The 15,112-nt window shown below is 36.4% G+C and overlaps 1 protein-coding gene across 2 annotated transcripts in view; it reads right to left on the reverse strand.

Annotated features, from left to right (window-relative positions):
* Window positions 955–15,112, reverse strand: part of MAP3K1 (mitogen-activated protein kinase kinase kinase 1) — a 74,487-nt gene continuing 60,329 nt past the window's right edge. For both annotated transcript variants that reach the window (XM_018065623.1, XM_005694690.3), the window contains exons 11-20: window positions 13,039–13,160; window positions 11,340–11,431; window positions 10,887–11,076; window positions 9,288–10,569; window positions 8,769–8,921; window positions 7,910–8,072; window positions 6,662–6,793; window positions 5,534–5,676; window positions 4,799–4,930; window positions 955–3,518 (exon numbers count right to left, since the gene is read on the reverse strand). In XM_018065623.1, coding sequence (XP_017921112.1) covers window positions 3,369–3,518; window positions 4,799–4,930; window positions 5,534–5,676; window positions 6,662–6,793; window positions 7,910–8,072; window positions 8,769–8,921; window positions 9,288–10,569; window positions 10,887–11,076; window positions 11,340–11,431; window positions 13,039–13,160 — 2,559 coding nt within the window. In that variant the 3' untranslated portion in view covers window positions 955–3,368. The remainder of the gene's footprint in view (window positions 3,519–4,798; window positions 4,931–5,533; window positions 5,677–6,661; window positions 6,794–7,909; window positions 8,073–8,768; window positions 8,922–9,287; window positions 10,570–10,886; window positions 11,077–11,339; window positions 11,432–13,038; window positions 13,161–15,112) is intronic.

Genomic DNA, 15,112 nt, shown 5'->3' on the forward strand with positions numbered 1-15,112 from the left:
TTTGAGTAAATCTGTGATGACAATAATGAATTCTATCTCACTGAATAGGAATCCACAAACCCATTTTGATATGTGAGTAAGAAATGAAAGGAGAGAAAGGTCTTCCTTATAGCAAAATGCCCATTAATAAATATATGGGGCTTCCCTGGTGGCTCAGCCAGTAAAGAATCTGCCTGCAAAGCAGGAGACCTGGGATCAGTCCCTGGGTTGGGAAGATCCCCTGGAGAAGGGATAGGCTACTACCCACTCCAGTATTCTTGCCAAGAAATCCTATGGACAGAGGAGCTTGGTGGGCTACAGTCCATGAGGTCGTAGAGAGTTGGACACGACACACACACACACACACACACAATACAGGTGTGCAGGAACCAGAAAATCAGTGTTTGGCAACCAAAGTAATAATTCAGCTAAGAGCCGAGAGCTAACGTTGGATAAATAGCGGTGTATTTATTTAGTCTCAAAGTATCACCTCTACAAAATAATATAAAGGTAGATATTAATTATAAAGGGCAAGAGTACTGTGGTGAAGCCTATCAGACCATCCAGTGTACATCAACAGCAAGGAGACAGACTGACCTTGTATGCCTCCGGATATGAGGCAGTGAAAAGAACATGGCCTGCATCACCTCTGAGATATTCTTGTCACAGATGCTCACTCTGAACCGAAGCATGCGGAAGCACTGAATGGAAACGGAATTACTTTTATAAAACAATAAATTAAGGTGTGAAGGTCAAGGAAGAAGGACTCGTTCTGGATTGACTGAGACTCAAGAAACACAACTAAGAACAAAGCTGATCTTGGTTTGGATCCTTTTGTTATAGAGGATATAACTAGACTGCTGGCAAAACCTAAGTGGGTGAGGCTTTTGAGAGTGAATGGTATGTGGGAGTGCTTTGTGGTGTTCTTAGGACTCTTTTTTAAGAATGGAATTATTCCAAAATAAAAGTAACAACCTTTGTTCAAAAACTTTTATTTACTATAAAGACAAAACACCAAAATAGGTACAAATACTATAAAATTGGTTCAATGGGGTAAAAATTTTAATTAAAATATCTTTGATATATTTAAAATAACAAAGAATACATTTAAGCCAAATTTTCTTAACCCAGAGATTCTTTTTTTGTAACATTTGCTTACACAGTAAGGTGCTAATAGAAGTTAGCCCTTAAGCCCTGGAAGTCTTAGGAATCATAGTCATACAGCAAATATAATTTCATTGTGAAAGTGAACTTTGGTAGAAGAAAAATCTATAGGACACCTGAGGTAGTAGAAACTGGGATAAACAGCAGTAGACGTTATTTACAACTTGAGTACCAAATAACATTAAGAACACAAAAATAATTACACATTACAATTTTCAGTCCAGCTTTGATCCAAAGAAAATAAGAATATTACATCACATTTGCATTGAAAACAAAACAAAAAAACAAAACACCACAATTACCAGCAAGCTGAGGGAACTGCAAACAAACTCAAACAATGGATTCTGACATCTAGAGGCAGTTTGAGTTTGAAATGTGGTGGGCATGGTGGTCTACAAAGTAATACTGATTAGCTGAGGTTCCTCAGTTTATACAGTTTACATCTCTGTCAGACACAGTATTAATCTGACCAATGACCTTCCAGTACATAAAATGGCAAGAGTGCATCCTTTAAAGCTTGCACACGAGAGACCTGGAAACAATCTGATTAGAACTGTGAAAATTCTAAAGTAGTCAAAAAAAAAAAAAGGAAACACAACACATTTAGAGCTACCAAACTTCACATTTCAGTACTATTTTTAACTCTTCAAATATTGCCAATCTTCCAACCAAAGGAATGTAAAATTTCACTAAGAAACACATTCATTTATATTAAAAAAGACTGCCCTGTAAACTTATCTTGTAACTTATTTTACTTCCAATTTGTGTTGTACATTTAAAATGTACTCTCTATATAGCTTATTTAGTTTATCCTGAGTCTTTGAGAATAACCAATTCTATTTAACTCTGCAACAATTCAACTGGCTTCTGAAGAGTTAAAACTTAACATCTCAAAAAGTTGTATTAAATACTTAAATCAGTACTTGATTTAAAAAACTCACAGAAAAAGGGTAAAGGAGCTGCCATTTTCCTTCAGGATTCCATGCATCTGAATTCAGTTCAGATAAAAAACATTAGAGAACTGTGCAAAATCCAACAAATTACTGCGTAAATGAAATTTCAATGTCACTTTTCTTTCTGAACATATTTTCCAAGTTTGAAGCAAATTTATTGTTTGGAAACACTTGTTTGTAGTTGCATAATTAAATTAATTTTTCTTTAGGTATCTCTCAGCCAGGCCTACTGTAAAGAGGTGATACATGGTGGAAGGAAAATAGCAGTTAACATTATCAGTGGTGATGATGGATGATTACATACAGAGTAAGACCTAAATGGTGTGAAGTTTCCTACTAAAGAAACATAAAGTTCAAATACATTTCAAGGTCATCTTGATCTTGGTTGTGAGCTGCATCACAGAGAACATTTGATTTTCACTTAATTTATATTTAACCTGCATGAGAAGAGCAGTGACTGACTCAATGAAGGTAGTATTTTATCATATTCCAATTTTAAAAACAAAGTTTTTAAGTCTGTATTTTAAAAAACTCTTGCAACAGCAAGATATTTAATAAACTCTAGTTCACATCTAGTTCTACCTTTTTTGTGTGTGGTTTGAAAAGGTCACCTTTCCCTGAATATTAAACAAAAATGAAGGTGAAATGAAAGTATAGAACCATAATTTCCAAAAACGAAATGAATGGGCCAACAGTAAAATGCACAATGAACCACAACTGCCCAGGCATTTAAAAAAAAAAAAAAGTCAATTGTGGGTCATAAAGAAGTTGTCAACTTTTCAAAAATATATTTATTTACTGCTACTTATAGCATATTCTGACCTAAAAGAGGCAGATACTGACTGTGATAGCCAGTGACAAAAAAGAACAGAACTGCAGAACCCCCTGCTTGTGATCACGATATGAAATGGAAGAATTAAAACATTAAAACAGATCCTGAGCCCCTCAGCTGCTAATATTGCTGAAAAAGTGCTCCAAAAAATTAAGCTCTGTTAATTAGTCATGCAGACTTCACTGCTTTCCTGTTTACTAAGGGCCAGTTCTTTGAAAGGCACGGTTTACAGTTTCTGCACAAATTGTGGACTTTTGCATACTAAGCTTAGGTACAAATCATGATTTGTCAATCACATACTTAGGTAAGGGTTCCCCACTGATCTTGTTCATAGTTGTTCAGTGGCATGAAGGCCAGCAGATCATCAAAGTGGTTCCCCACAAAAGTTCTTTCCTCTTGTTGAGCATCCTGTCTCTGTAACAGTTTATTTGTATAACTGGCTACCACGTAGTACGGAAGACTGGATGCTTCAGTAGCTCTCTCGATGGAGGTCTGTCCTGAGGTTGAAGTTCTAAACAACGAAGAGCCACATCTCGTAAACCAGGAGACAAATGTGAAGGAATGGATGGAGCAGTAGTTGCACTGGCAATCTGTGAGAGAAAGCACTAGTGTTAAAGCGCTCAGAGCTAGAGTTTTTGATACAGAAGTACTGTACTTCTGTATAGATAACAAGTACGAGTATTTCTATACAGGTATCTGTATAGGATACCTGTGCATCCTATAAAGAGGAATTAAAACAAGTGGGTGGACTTTTTCCTAACAAGGTGTCTATGGTAAAACTCATGAATCTGACCAAATACTTCCTGATGAGATGAGATGGGAGCTGCAGTCCTCTTTATGGTCTCAAATGAACAAGACCAGGGTGCATCAAAATGATTAGGCAGGTATTCACTCACTCAATTCTGCTTTCCTCATATTCTCCAAAATGGTTTGTCCTCTTTGCTTCACTGCACATTTTCTGTGGTTTTTTTTTTTTTTTTTTTTTTTAGCACAGAGAGCTATTCAGAGTAAGACTAAACCTGGCCAGTCAATTGACTACATCAGAAACACAACTGCACTGATTTTTTCTCCCCAGGTGACTGAGGAAATTTTCCAAGAATGGGGAGACCTGAAGCATGGGGAGGAATGAGGTTACAGCAGGTGAGAGGTGCTGGCGGTCAGCTCGGAGGACTTACACTAGCCACTCAGCAACAGAGGTGATTGTGGTTTAAGTGCTTTACTCAGCCCCAGAGGTAATTCTGTTTATTCTTATATGGTGACATGAATAATTCATAAGGTAGGTGTTATTATTACACCCATTTTGTAAACAAGGAAACAGAGGGCAGACAGAATAATTTTCCTACTCACATGGCTATTAAAGGATGGAACCAGGTCTGTACAGCTCCAAAGCCCAAGCTTTTAAACAAGCACAGGTCTAACTCAAACGCTAAAAACTCAATCATTACATTACTCTCTGGTGGAAACAGTTAATTTGAGAGTTGTCAGAAAGGTAGAACAGTCTTGGCCTCCGCCTCAGGTATGAACTTTTTAAATACAGAAAATAATACATTTACGAATTGTAACAGTACAATACATAAAGAGCTTCCAGTATTTTAATTTAAAAGTTTTGAGGTGTGTGTGTGTGTGTATGTAGGCACATATTTCACCCAGGAGCAATGATTCAGTATCTGCTAATTCAGTGTTCACAGTGACTTTATAAAGCATGAGAACTGCTGTTGAGGCTGCCAACGTTCACTGCACCATATCAACTCCTAGATACACATACACTTATTGAAGATATGCTTTCATGTTAGATTGATAGTGAAGAATCCATGAAAATTTGCCTGTTGCCAACTTTAGCAGAAAGAAGTCATTTTTATCTCACGATTACCTTAAATATCAAAGCAAGATGATTGGAGTGTTTCTCTGCATTCCAAGGTGGTTTAGCACAAGCCATTTCTATAATAGCACAGCCAACACTCCATACATCACAGCTCCGACCATACTGCTGGCCTCTGAGGACCTAAAATAAAGCAGAGTTAACTTGGAAATATGACTCACTAGAAAAAGAGAAAGCCATTCTTTCTTTATGGGTTCTAGTTTTTCTACTTCAGAGAACAACGGGGGTACAAAGAGCAATTCAGACTATCTGTGATTTTATTAATATGCTTAATTTCCCATGTGGCACAAATATGTTTTGGAGAACTGTGGGCTTCTGAAGCAGAGTCATGTCAGAATTTCAAAGCTGCCTCAGTACACTTAGTAAACTCAAGAGGACAACGAGTAATCACTGCGTATGAACATGAAGAGCTCTGAACACAACGGAAGAGACCGGGTTCAGAACACAGTTATTTTGTATGTACTTTAGGTTTGCCAGAAAACAACTACTATAAATTATCCAGTAATTCTTTGTTAGAAATAGGTTTTAATAGATTTGCCTAAAGGCTATGGAAAGGCAGGGATTAAGGGCCTGAAAATCAAGGATATTATCAAAACCGTAGTTTTAAGGCTGTGGACTTCCAGTTAGTAAGCATATACAGGATAACACTGCAAAATTATTTGGTGTAACGCTGCCACACAGAGCTCCAAGATATTTTCTTTCATCACATTCAGAGTTGCTTCTCACCTCAGGAGCCATAAATGCAATTGTCCCCAATAACTGTCCCTGAAACTCTCCTGCACCGGTTCCTTTTGACGCCAGCCTGGCTGCAGCTCCAAAATCAGCAATTCTCAGTCTCTGACCTGTGCTGTCAATGAGCAAATTGGCACCTGCCAACAGAAACAGCAAATAACCTTCCACGTTAAAAACAACAGATTAAAGACTCAGCAAAATGCTGATGAAATAGGACAATGACAAAAGAAAGACCTCATATCAGAGAAATCTACTCTCCTTCCCAGTTCACTTCATTAGTAAGGTACATAGTTCTCTGCAATGTAAAATAAACAAAATCCAAAGCCTCAGAGGGACAATGGGGCAAAGCATCAAGGCATTAGGAATAAAAGCAGAGATTTTGTGAAACTTTAGTGTTAAGCCTTTAATATAATGATTCCTAACAAAATCTTTCCACAGAGTTAAATTTTTAGTGCAGTTTACACTTTTAAGACAAAGTTCTGTTTAAACATACTGACCTAGATAGACCAATTCAGACTTTATACTGTAATTTCATAATTATAGCTTAATAAAGAATTATTGTTATACAAGGGCATTCATGTCATAAAGCCAAGCTGCTTTTATTTTTTGGCCATGCCACCCAGCTTACAAGATCTCGGTTCCCCATCTACAGATTGAACCCAGGCCCTGGCAGTGAAAGCATGAAGTTCTAACCACTGTATTGCCAGGGAATTCCCCAAAGTTGATTTTAATAAACCAAACTGCAACAGATTTGAGAGGCGCTTTCTTAAAAGAAGTTTATAATATCCCAGTTATTTTAAATAAAACCAAGAACAGAAACCTTTGGAGAAGCAGTATATCATGAGACCAAATGGGGGAATCAAATGGTGGCAAACCGAGTTAGCCGTTAAAACTGTAAAAGTCACAGCTTAAGGAAGGCAGGATATATTATCCTGAAAGTTCTTTTCACTTCTAGTAATTCTAATTTACTTAGGAGAAATTTGAGTACTCAGGAGAGAGTTGGAGAAAAAAATCCCATAGTGGAGCTCAAGTTAGAAACTATCAACAAGGGTCCAAGTTTTAAAATGACATTTGTTTTCTGCTTATTGGTAATAAGCAGATAGTAATGAAAAGAATTCTTACCTTTGACATCTCTGTGAATGATCTGGTTTTCATGGAGATATGAAAGGCCACGAAGTAATTGTTCAGTATAGTTAATAACTACTGACTCCTTGAAGGCTCCATATTTACTGAGCAAATGAGCCACAGAGCCCCCTAAACATGTAATAATAATAATTAATCATAAATTTAAGCCAAAATTAAATGGTTTATTACATACTTTGATTATATAAGCTTGCAATCCATGAGCTCACATTCACATTTGAAATATTTATCATCTGCATCAGAAGTGAAACTGATTTAAAAACTAACACATTCCGGTAATCTTAAAGTCTATCAATTAGGAGACCTTTTCATGGAATCCACATGAACTGGTTTTCTGGAAAGTCAAGATTTCAGAAACCTTTAAAAGTTAACAATTTTGGATGGAACTATTTCTCATATGTACAATTCACCTCTCTTTTTGACCAAGATACACAAAATGCCCTTCTTAAATACTTAAGTCAACAGTGAAATAAGTGAAAAGAATGGGAGGAGACAGAAGAACCCAGAATTAGGCTTCCTATCTCACTATTTACCATCTATGACCTGGGACAACAAGTTACAAACTCAGTAAGCCTCTTCTAGAAGTATTTATAGTCAACACACATACAACCATCAACCACCTACAACCAACATCAGAGAATATAGTAAAGAACTGATTTGTAAATAGAAATACACTCTTCAAACTCAGAAGATCTAAGAAGTTGAACCGAGCACTTATGTATTCATTACACCCCAAGTCATTTATTTTACTGTATATATTTTACTGTATTGTGCTGTGTAATATAGAATAAAACTCTGTTTGTTAAAGCAGATGACAAGGTTCAACTTTACGCTTCAGTGCTAGTATACTTGTAAGTTTTAAAAGCTGTATCTTCATTTCATTTTTATAGTTATGTTAAAATATCTCATAAATCTATCCAATTAAAGATGGCCAACTGGACTATATGGATCTTATCATAGAAGGTTTGAACAATTATTCCTATAAAACAATGGCACACAATCATTTTAAAAGACACACTGTAAAAGTTTAAAAGGTAATGAATTTATATTTAAATGAAAGACAAAATATTTACAGTTTATACAACTGTACTATGTTAGGGCAATTTGCATTTAGAAACCTAAACTATTAAATAAAATAAGTGTTCATTAAACTGTTTTTCCTAAATTTAAATCAAGCAAAAGTTAAATCTATGTATTACTCTTTTCTGATTTAAAACAAGAACATACCTGCCATCCATTCAATGAAGAGATTATAATTGCTCTTCTCGCAGGTGGCTCCCAACATCCTGATGATGTTTGGGTGATTCAGATGGCTCATCATTCTTATCTCTTCTCTTAATGCTTCTACTACTTCTTCTTGCTCAGAAGACGTATTCCTGACATATGTCACCTGTTTCAATAAACACTTATATAAAGTTCTGAAGCCTGATGAGTTTTCATTTATAATTTTTCATTAACAATCTGATCTAAAATGGACAAACCCAAATTAGCTTATATATCAATAGGAGATTGCATTTATTATGTTCATGGATACAATGTATATACTTAAAAAAAAAAAAAAACCAAGTCAAAGTCTTCTAAGATAGTAAGACTCTATCTTAAGCAGCAGTCACATATCAGGAGATTTGATAAAAGGCTGGGCACAGCCACTCTTTCAAAACTGTCTGAAGACAGACTGAAAAATGAGAAAAGACCAATCATAAGAACCAACATGACTTGGAAATGAAAACCTGACTTGTTATATACTGATAAGCATGCTCATTATAAAGAGTGAACGGCAGAAATCCCAAGGTGTCACTGCACCAGTAACTTGGCTGAAGGGAGTATAAAACCATGCCTCTAATACATATGAAAAAGCACAGTAAGAAACACAACCTTGCTAAGGCGCATCTGGATACTGCGCCTTATGGTAATCATGCTTCAACTTTCAGACTCATGATGCTTCTGGTGCCCTGGCAACATCTACTTTTGAAATTTAGGTTTATGAAAACTTAAAGAACTAAATTATATACACATGGGGATATAGCCTTTTTCATTTTACTCATTTTTATAATTTTAATCATTTATAAGCTCACTAGACATTTACCTGTTTAACAGCCATTAAAGTTCCAGTTCCCACATCTTGAGCCTGATAACAAGAAGAGAAGGCGCCAAGGCCTATCTGCTGACCTTTCAGCCATTCACTGTCTTCTCTATAAGGCTGTTTTGCTTTGGTATGTCCTGGTAGAGTCTCTGGTGTCTACATAATAAACAAAAGCAATCTTTTTACTGTTAAGAGTATGAGTTTGTGAAATTAGCTTGGCAAAATATTACTCTTGTTTAGTCTGGCTTCCCAAATCACCTATAAACTTGACCTCTGAAAGGACAGTGTTGGTAACCAATGTCAAATGCATAAGTGATTCACCACTGTAGAATCAACCAGAAGCACCTCTGAAATAGGCAACAAGTATTTCTGTTCAAGCAGTGACACAAAAATTGTTGTACAGTTAATTCTGTGTGAAAAATCTGCTTCTTAGAGTTAACTCAGAAGCCATATTTCTGAACTAGATTTATTTTACTGCATGGTCCAAGGAAACTCTAACCACTTAAAAGACTCCGTACTTACATCTTGTTGAATAATGATGATATCTTCTCCATTTTCAACCTGCAGTTGAGGAACTATGGGGAGGGCATCCTGAGATGCTGACATTGCCATGGCAATTGCTAAAGCTTCTTCTTCTTCAGCTTCCATCTTTTCTTTGCACTTTTGATTATGATTCACATCGTCTTTGTAGGTATCATCATTTTCATCTTTTTCAGGAGAGAGCACAGCAACTTCTGACTTAAAAGTTACTGTTGTGTCACTCGAAGGCATAGATGCTTCAAGAAGGTCCTCGATACTGGAGTTGAGCTCTGTGTTGACATCTAATCTGCATTTCTCTTCTACTGGGGTGAACACTGTCTCGTCACTGGGTATAACAGCATTACTGCTATTGCTGCTACTGCCAAAGCTGTCATCACATTTGGAACTACTGTTCAAATCAAGTGTCATGCTATTTTTTGAGGCATCTCCCTGTTTACTTGTATTACTTGGGGTAGGTCGAGATGGCTTTGGCCTGTGTATATTACTGGAGGGTAGGGGTCTTGACTGAGTGAAAATTGGGGAAAGTTTATCTGAGTCTTTGTTTTCAGAACAGTTTCTCTGGAACTGTAGAGAAAACTTGCGCTGTGTTTGAGGAGACGCAGAAGGCATTTTGCAGAGAACAAACCCCTGAGGTCTCTGCTTAGAGAGATCTGTCCCGGCACCAGGTGGCACAGATGGGGCTGATGAAGAAGGGGTTGACAAGGCTGGGAACATTAACTGGGAATGAGGAGATACAGGAGAGGCGTTCAGACACTGACTGTGGGGTCTGCCCTTTGTTTGAACCATTGGCTTTGGTTGCTCCATTGTTGTTGAACTAGGAAGTCCTACTGAAATGCCGGCCAGTCGGTCAGAAATGTCCTCTGAACTGGCACTCAACTTTGTAGCACACAATCCTTTTCCAGTTTTCTCTAAATGGTCCGTGCGTTCAAAGGAACTATTGTCCATGGCTTCTGGATAGCTGTTAGGGGCAGATGCCTGCAAAAAGCGGTCATGTCGACCATCCAAAGTGTCTTCTAAGCCCAGCTGAATGGCCTCAGCAATTTCCACCTCGTCTGCAATAGCCATCAAACGCCGCCGCATCCTGGTAAAATGAGTGGAACTGGAAACATTCAGCATTTCTAACAGTTTTGAAAATACATGGGGTACTGCAGTAACCATTCTTGCAGAACTCAAATATATCCTTCGGGAGAGTTTACCAACCATTGAGTGGGAATTATCAATGGACTGCAAAGCAAAGGTCAGGAGGGACAGCAGCTTCTTATACCTGAAAGAAAAAGCACATTCAATTATGAAACAAGTTAAAATTACTGCAAATATATATAGAAATAAAGAAAATGGTACTAATTTACAGCTTTTACATTAAAAAAAAACTGCTTCAGTATAAAATATCTATATATTTTAAATAGCCTAGATTTTAGGTGTTTGTCAATCAAATATTAAAGTATTAGTAACCTATATATGCTCTGTAGTTTCTGAGTCTTTCATTAATCTAAAATGTGTTCTTCTTGGACAGGTATGGGTGGGGATGGGATGGGTTAGGTAAGAAGAGGAAAAGAAATACATTTTCAGAAGAAAAATTACCTGACTTCAACAGGCTCAGCTTGTGAAATATCAGTACTGACAATATGAGGGTAAAATTCAGCAGGAAATTCCAACAGCAGTCTATCTATGAGACAAAGACGGCCCAGGAGTTCTTGCCAGTTGTTTGATTCAGTTTGGTTTCCAAGAATACAATTTAAGACATAATCAACACCACCAATACCAATGGATCCTACAAAAAGGAAAGCAAAAATAACTGAAAAAGTGATATTAAAACCTAAAAATATGATCAAATTAAGTTTAATAAAAATATTCTGAATTATATTAATTTCAAGAATTTATCTTTCATATTTATTCCTATTTTTAATGTTAGCTGACCAAGTCAATTTATAAAATTACTTCAAAATCCTGCAACAGCCATGTTAGAGATAAGATTAGACTGTCTAAGGAAAATGATAAAATATGCTATATTAATTTTAAGTGAAAAGTTATTACCAGCTTTAAGTATTTCTCTGCCAACTGCCAACTCTCCTGCTTGGCCTTTGCACAATTCCAATAGCGTTGATATAGACAGCTGACTTGTGCGACTAAAAATGAAAGGAAGCAACATCAAACTTGAGTCTTGGATAAAATATATATTAAAAGGACAGTAGTAATGTAACGCCATGTGAAAAGGTGGGGAAAAAATGTTTTTCAGGACTATCACTAAAATTGCATTATTGATGTCACTATAAGTCATAATATTTATTATTAGTTCTAATTTCATAAATTTTACCTTATCTTCTATGTTAAACACAGAATCTTCACTACTGGTTCTTACACAGCAAGCATTAATTTAAATACCAAACCATATAAAAGGCTTATTTTCATTATCATATATTGTTAAAATGAGAAAGAAGATTCTAACATTTTGATTTCTGGATTTTCACTAAGAATTGTTAAATTAAAAACAAAATCTTCCCATCTAAAACTTTATATTCTTTTTATATAGCCAAAGTGACTTCTAAATATCAAAAAATCTCTTTACCATAGTCCTTATAATGTTCAGTCATTCAAGTGATCACACAAGCAACCGAACTTTAGAATATCAGAGTGGACAACAAAACAATTGCTATAAAAGCACTGAAATTCTCAGGGTTAAAAAAACACCCCAAATCTATATAGTATTAAAAACTGAAATGATTTTTCTACGCATTTTACAAATATGTTAATTTTTCTCAGATATTTATAGTATTCTCTCTGAGCAACAAGAAAACCTCTAATTCTTATAATGTGCAGTCTTGTGCAGAGAGACAATGGAGGCGAAAGACAGACTTCAGGAGATGACAAACAAGTCAAAGTTAACTGCTTAAAATTTGAGACCCTCTACAGACTATGTCGTGTGATTCAGGGAGGAAGAGAGTTGGCCTGGAAGAGCTCCAAAAGGAGGTAATTGCAGGGGCAAACTAAGGGAGTCAATCCTCCTAACCACCTGGGATCTGCTGGGCTAGGAAGAGATTAGAACTGCCAAATGTATTGACTGTGGCTATGCTTTTTGTATAAAAAATGGTCTTTTCCTCCCACTTTATGGAAAGGGGAAAAAAAGGAGAGAGAGAAAGAACCAGTGGTCTAATAAAGCATACCTTGTCATGTTCCTTATCACCATACCTCATTTCTCTACTTTGTATTTTTATACCTCCAATTAGGGCTGTTCTGTCCCTTGCTGATTTTTAAGGATATTGACACAGAATTATTGTTATTTGACACAAACTGTCATAGAGTAAAATTCCATCACAAAGAAAATTATGAAATTTTTTTAAAATCTTTTTTTTTGGTCCTGATAATACAAACCATGTGTAATAATCTTATTGGTTCCTATCCTGTGTAACTCATTCTCTAAAATGAGATTATACCTCATGTATCAGCTATTCTTATCAACTGGATTTCAGTTTTAAGAATATTACTTTAAAATAAAAGAGAATCACAATAATGTGGAGATCCATGCAGTTTGTTATCCTGTTTTTTACCTGCCATTAGTTCTTTTTTCTAGTCCTTAAGAGCTTTAAACGTTACATGTTAATTTCAAATCTCACATTAGAAAACAATATTCAAGGCCTCATTTAATAAGCATGTATCCTACACTCAGCAGGTGTGAGGCTCCGTGCTAGGCTTTTAGGACAAGAGGGTTTGACTCAGTTCATTAAAAGGGCCTTACCTATTGACGTCTGCACACTTGACTAGGATGGTGTCTACAACTGGCCGGAGAAGTCTCTGCAGTTTGATTCTTTCTGCCAGACTGTGGCAAGGAGTATATACTAGCATGGCTCTCAACGTTTTCTGGGGGAAAAAGACTGAAGGTTAGTTTAACTACACTTAAAAAGCATCAGAGACAATGGCTTAATCTGAGACATTTTGAGAAATAAAATAATGACAGGAATAGATTATGACCCATAAGTAAGAATCCATGAGTTGATACAAATAAAAAACGGAATAATTAAATAGGGAACTCTTAACTATTTTTGTATTTTTAAAATGTCTGAATTAATTTCAAAATAGTTATTTTAAAAAGAAAATGAGAAAAGGAGCCAATATGAAAGAGTCCCCCCCCCCCCAAAAAAAAAAAACAAAAAAAAAGAAAGAGTCCCCAATGGCTAAAGCTGGAATGACTTGGGCAACAAAGTAAATGATTGACAGTACTGGATTATAACCCAAAGAAAAAAATAAATACCCGTAAGTCTATGGTGACAGAAATAAAAAACTGACTAAATATATACATGAGAAAATACAGCTCTTCTTCATAAAAGAGTTAAATAATACAGAAGGAATATGGGAAATAGAAGATCATCATTGGGACACTACAGTAATGATTGCTGTAGGCAAGATTCACTAACAAATGCTAAACTCTGTGGCTAGACACAGAGTATTTACATAGTCTCAAAGTATCTGCCCCAAGACACTTCCTAAGAGTGAATTCACAGCACCCAGTAGACATCACCTTAAGCAAGTGATGAAGGATGATGGCATCACCAACTATAAGACACACTGATGTGATGTACCCCCTGAGACTGATGCACTGAGAAGGGCATATCACCTCTGGTGTTCTTACAAAAAACTCATAATGTGATCATGAGAAAATACCAGATAAAACCAAACTGAGGGACATTCTTCAAAATAACTGGCCAATACACTTCAAAAGTGTCAAGGTCTACAAAAGACAAGGAAAGATTGAGGGACTGTCCCAGATGGGAAGAGATTAAGGGGGCATGATAACTAAATGACATGTGAGATTGTGGATTGGATCCTAGAAGAGAGAAAAGACATTAATGGAAAACCCGATGAAATCTGAGTAAAGTCTGTGGTTTAGCTGTAAAGGACACAGTTGGGACAACTGGGGATATTTTAATATGGACTTTATAGTACATAATAATATTGTTATTAATGCTAAATTTTCAGAGCTTGCTGATTGCATTGTGGTTATACAGAATAATATATCTGTTCTTAAGAGATACCTGTGAGAGTATTGGAAGTGAAATGTCATGATGCCTACACACAACTTTCAAATGGTTCGGCAAAAAACTATATGTGGGGAGAGAGAAGAGAAAACAAAGAAGGGCAAGAGGAAGGAGAGAGAGGGAAAGGAGAGCTCTAAGGGCAGGAACCGTATCTGCCCCCACGGTGTCTGGCACACTAAGTAACTGTAGAGGAATCAGAATACAGTTTCATTCAGAGCCCCTATACTCTAGGAGCTCACAAATACACTGGGACACCATCTGAACTTGGTAATGAACAACTGGATAGTAAGGCGGTATACCAAACAGTTAAGTATGTCTGAAGCTTTATGCTGGAGAACAGTAAGAAGAAAGCAGTAATCTTTATTCTACAGCATGCTGGTCTTTATTCTATAGTATTCTGTAGGATTCTGGGTCCCTCAAGATGCTAACATGAAAAACAGACCATGGTAAGATAAAGCTGGGAGATAATGCATCTTATGCTATGATTAGATTCCTAATGTATATTAACTTGTGAAGGTTCCTAGAAGCCTTTCAGTGAACAGACCCATTTAACCTCATGTGACTCTGTGCTTACCAAATTTTAACTGAACACAGACTCTTTCTTCAGGGAACTTCTCATAACCCGTCCAGACTTCCACAGAATATGCTTTAGGAAATGCTGTTGAAGAAACAGAAACCTCTAAAGGTTTCTGAGCTGGGGAATAAAGCGGCATTTAAGGAATAACGATGGCCACTATATTCAACTTTCCTACAATGCACTAGACATTATGGTTAGAG

Source organism: Capra hircus, chromosome 20 (assembly GCF_001704415.2).
Source record: "Capra hircus breed San Clemente chromosome 20, ASM170441v1, whole genome shotgun sequence".
Taxonomy (NCBI): Eukaryota; Metazoa; Chordata; class Mammalia; order Artiodactyla; family Bovidae; genus Capra; species Capra hircus.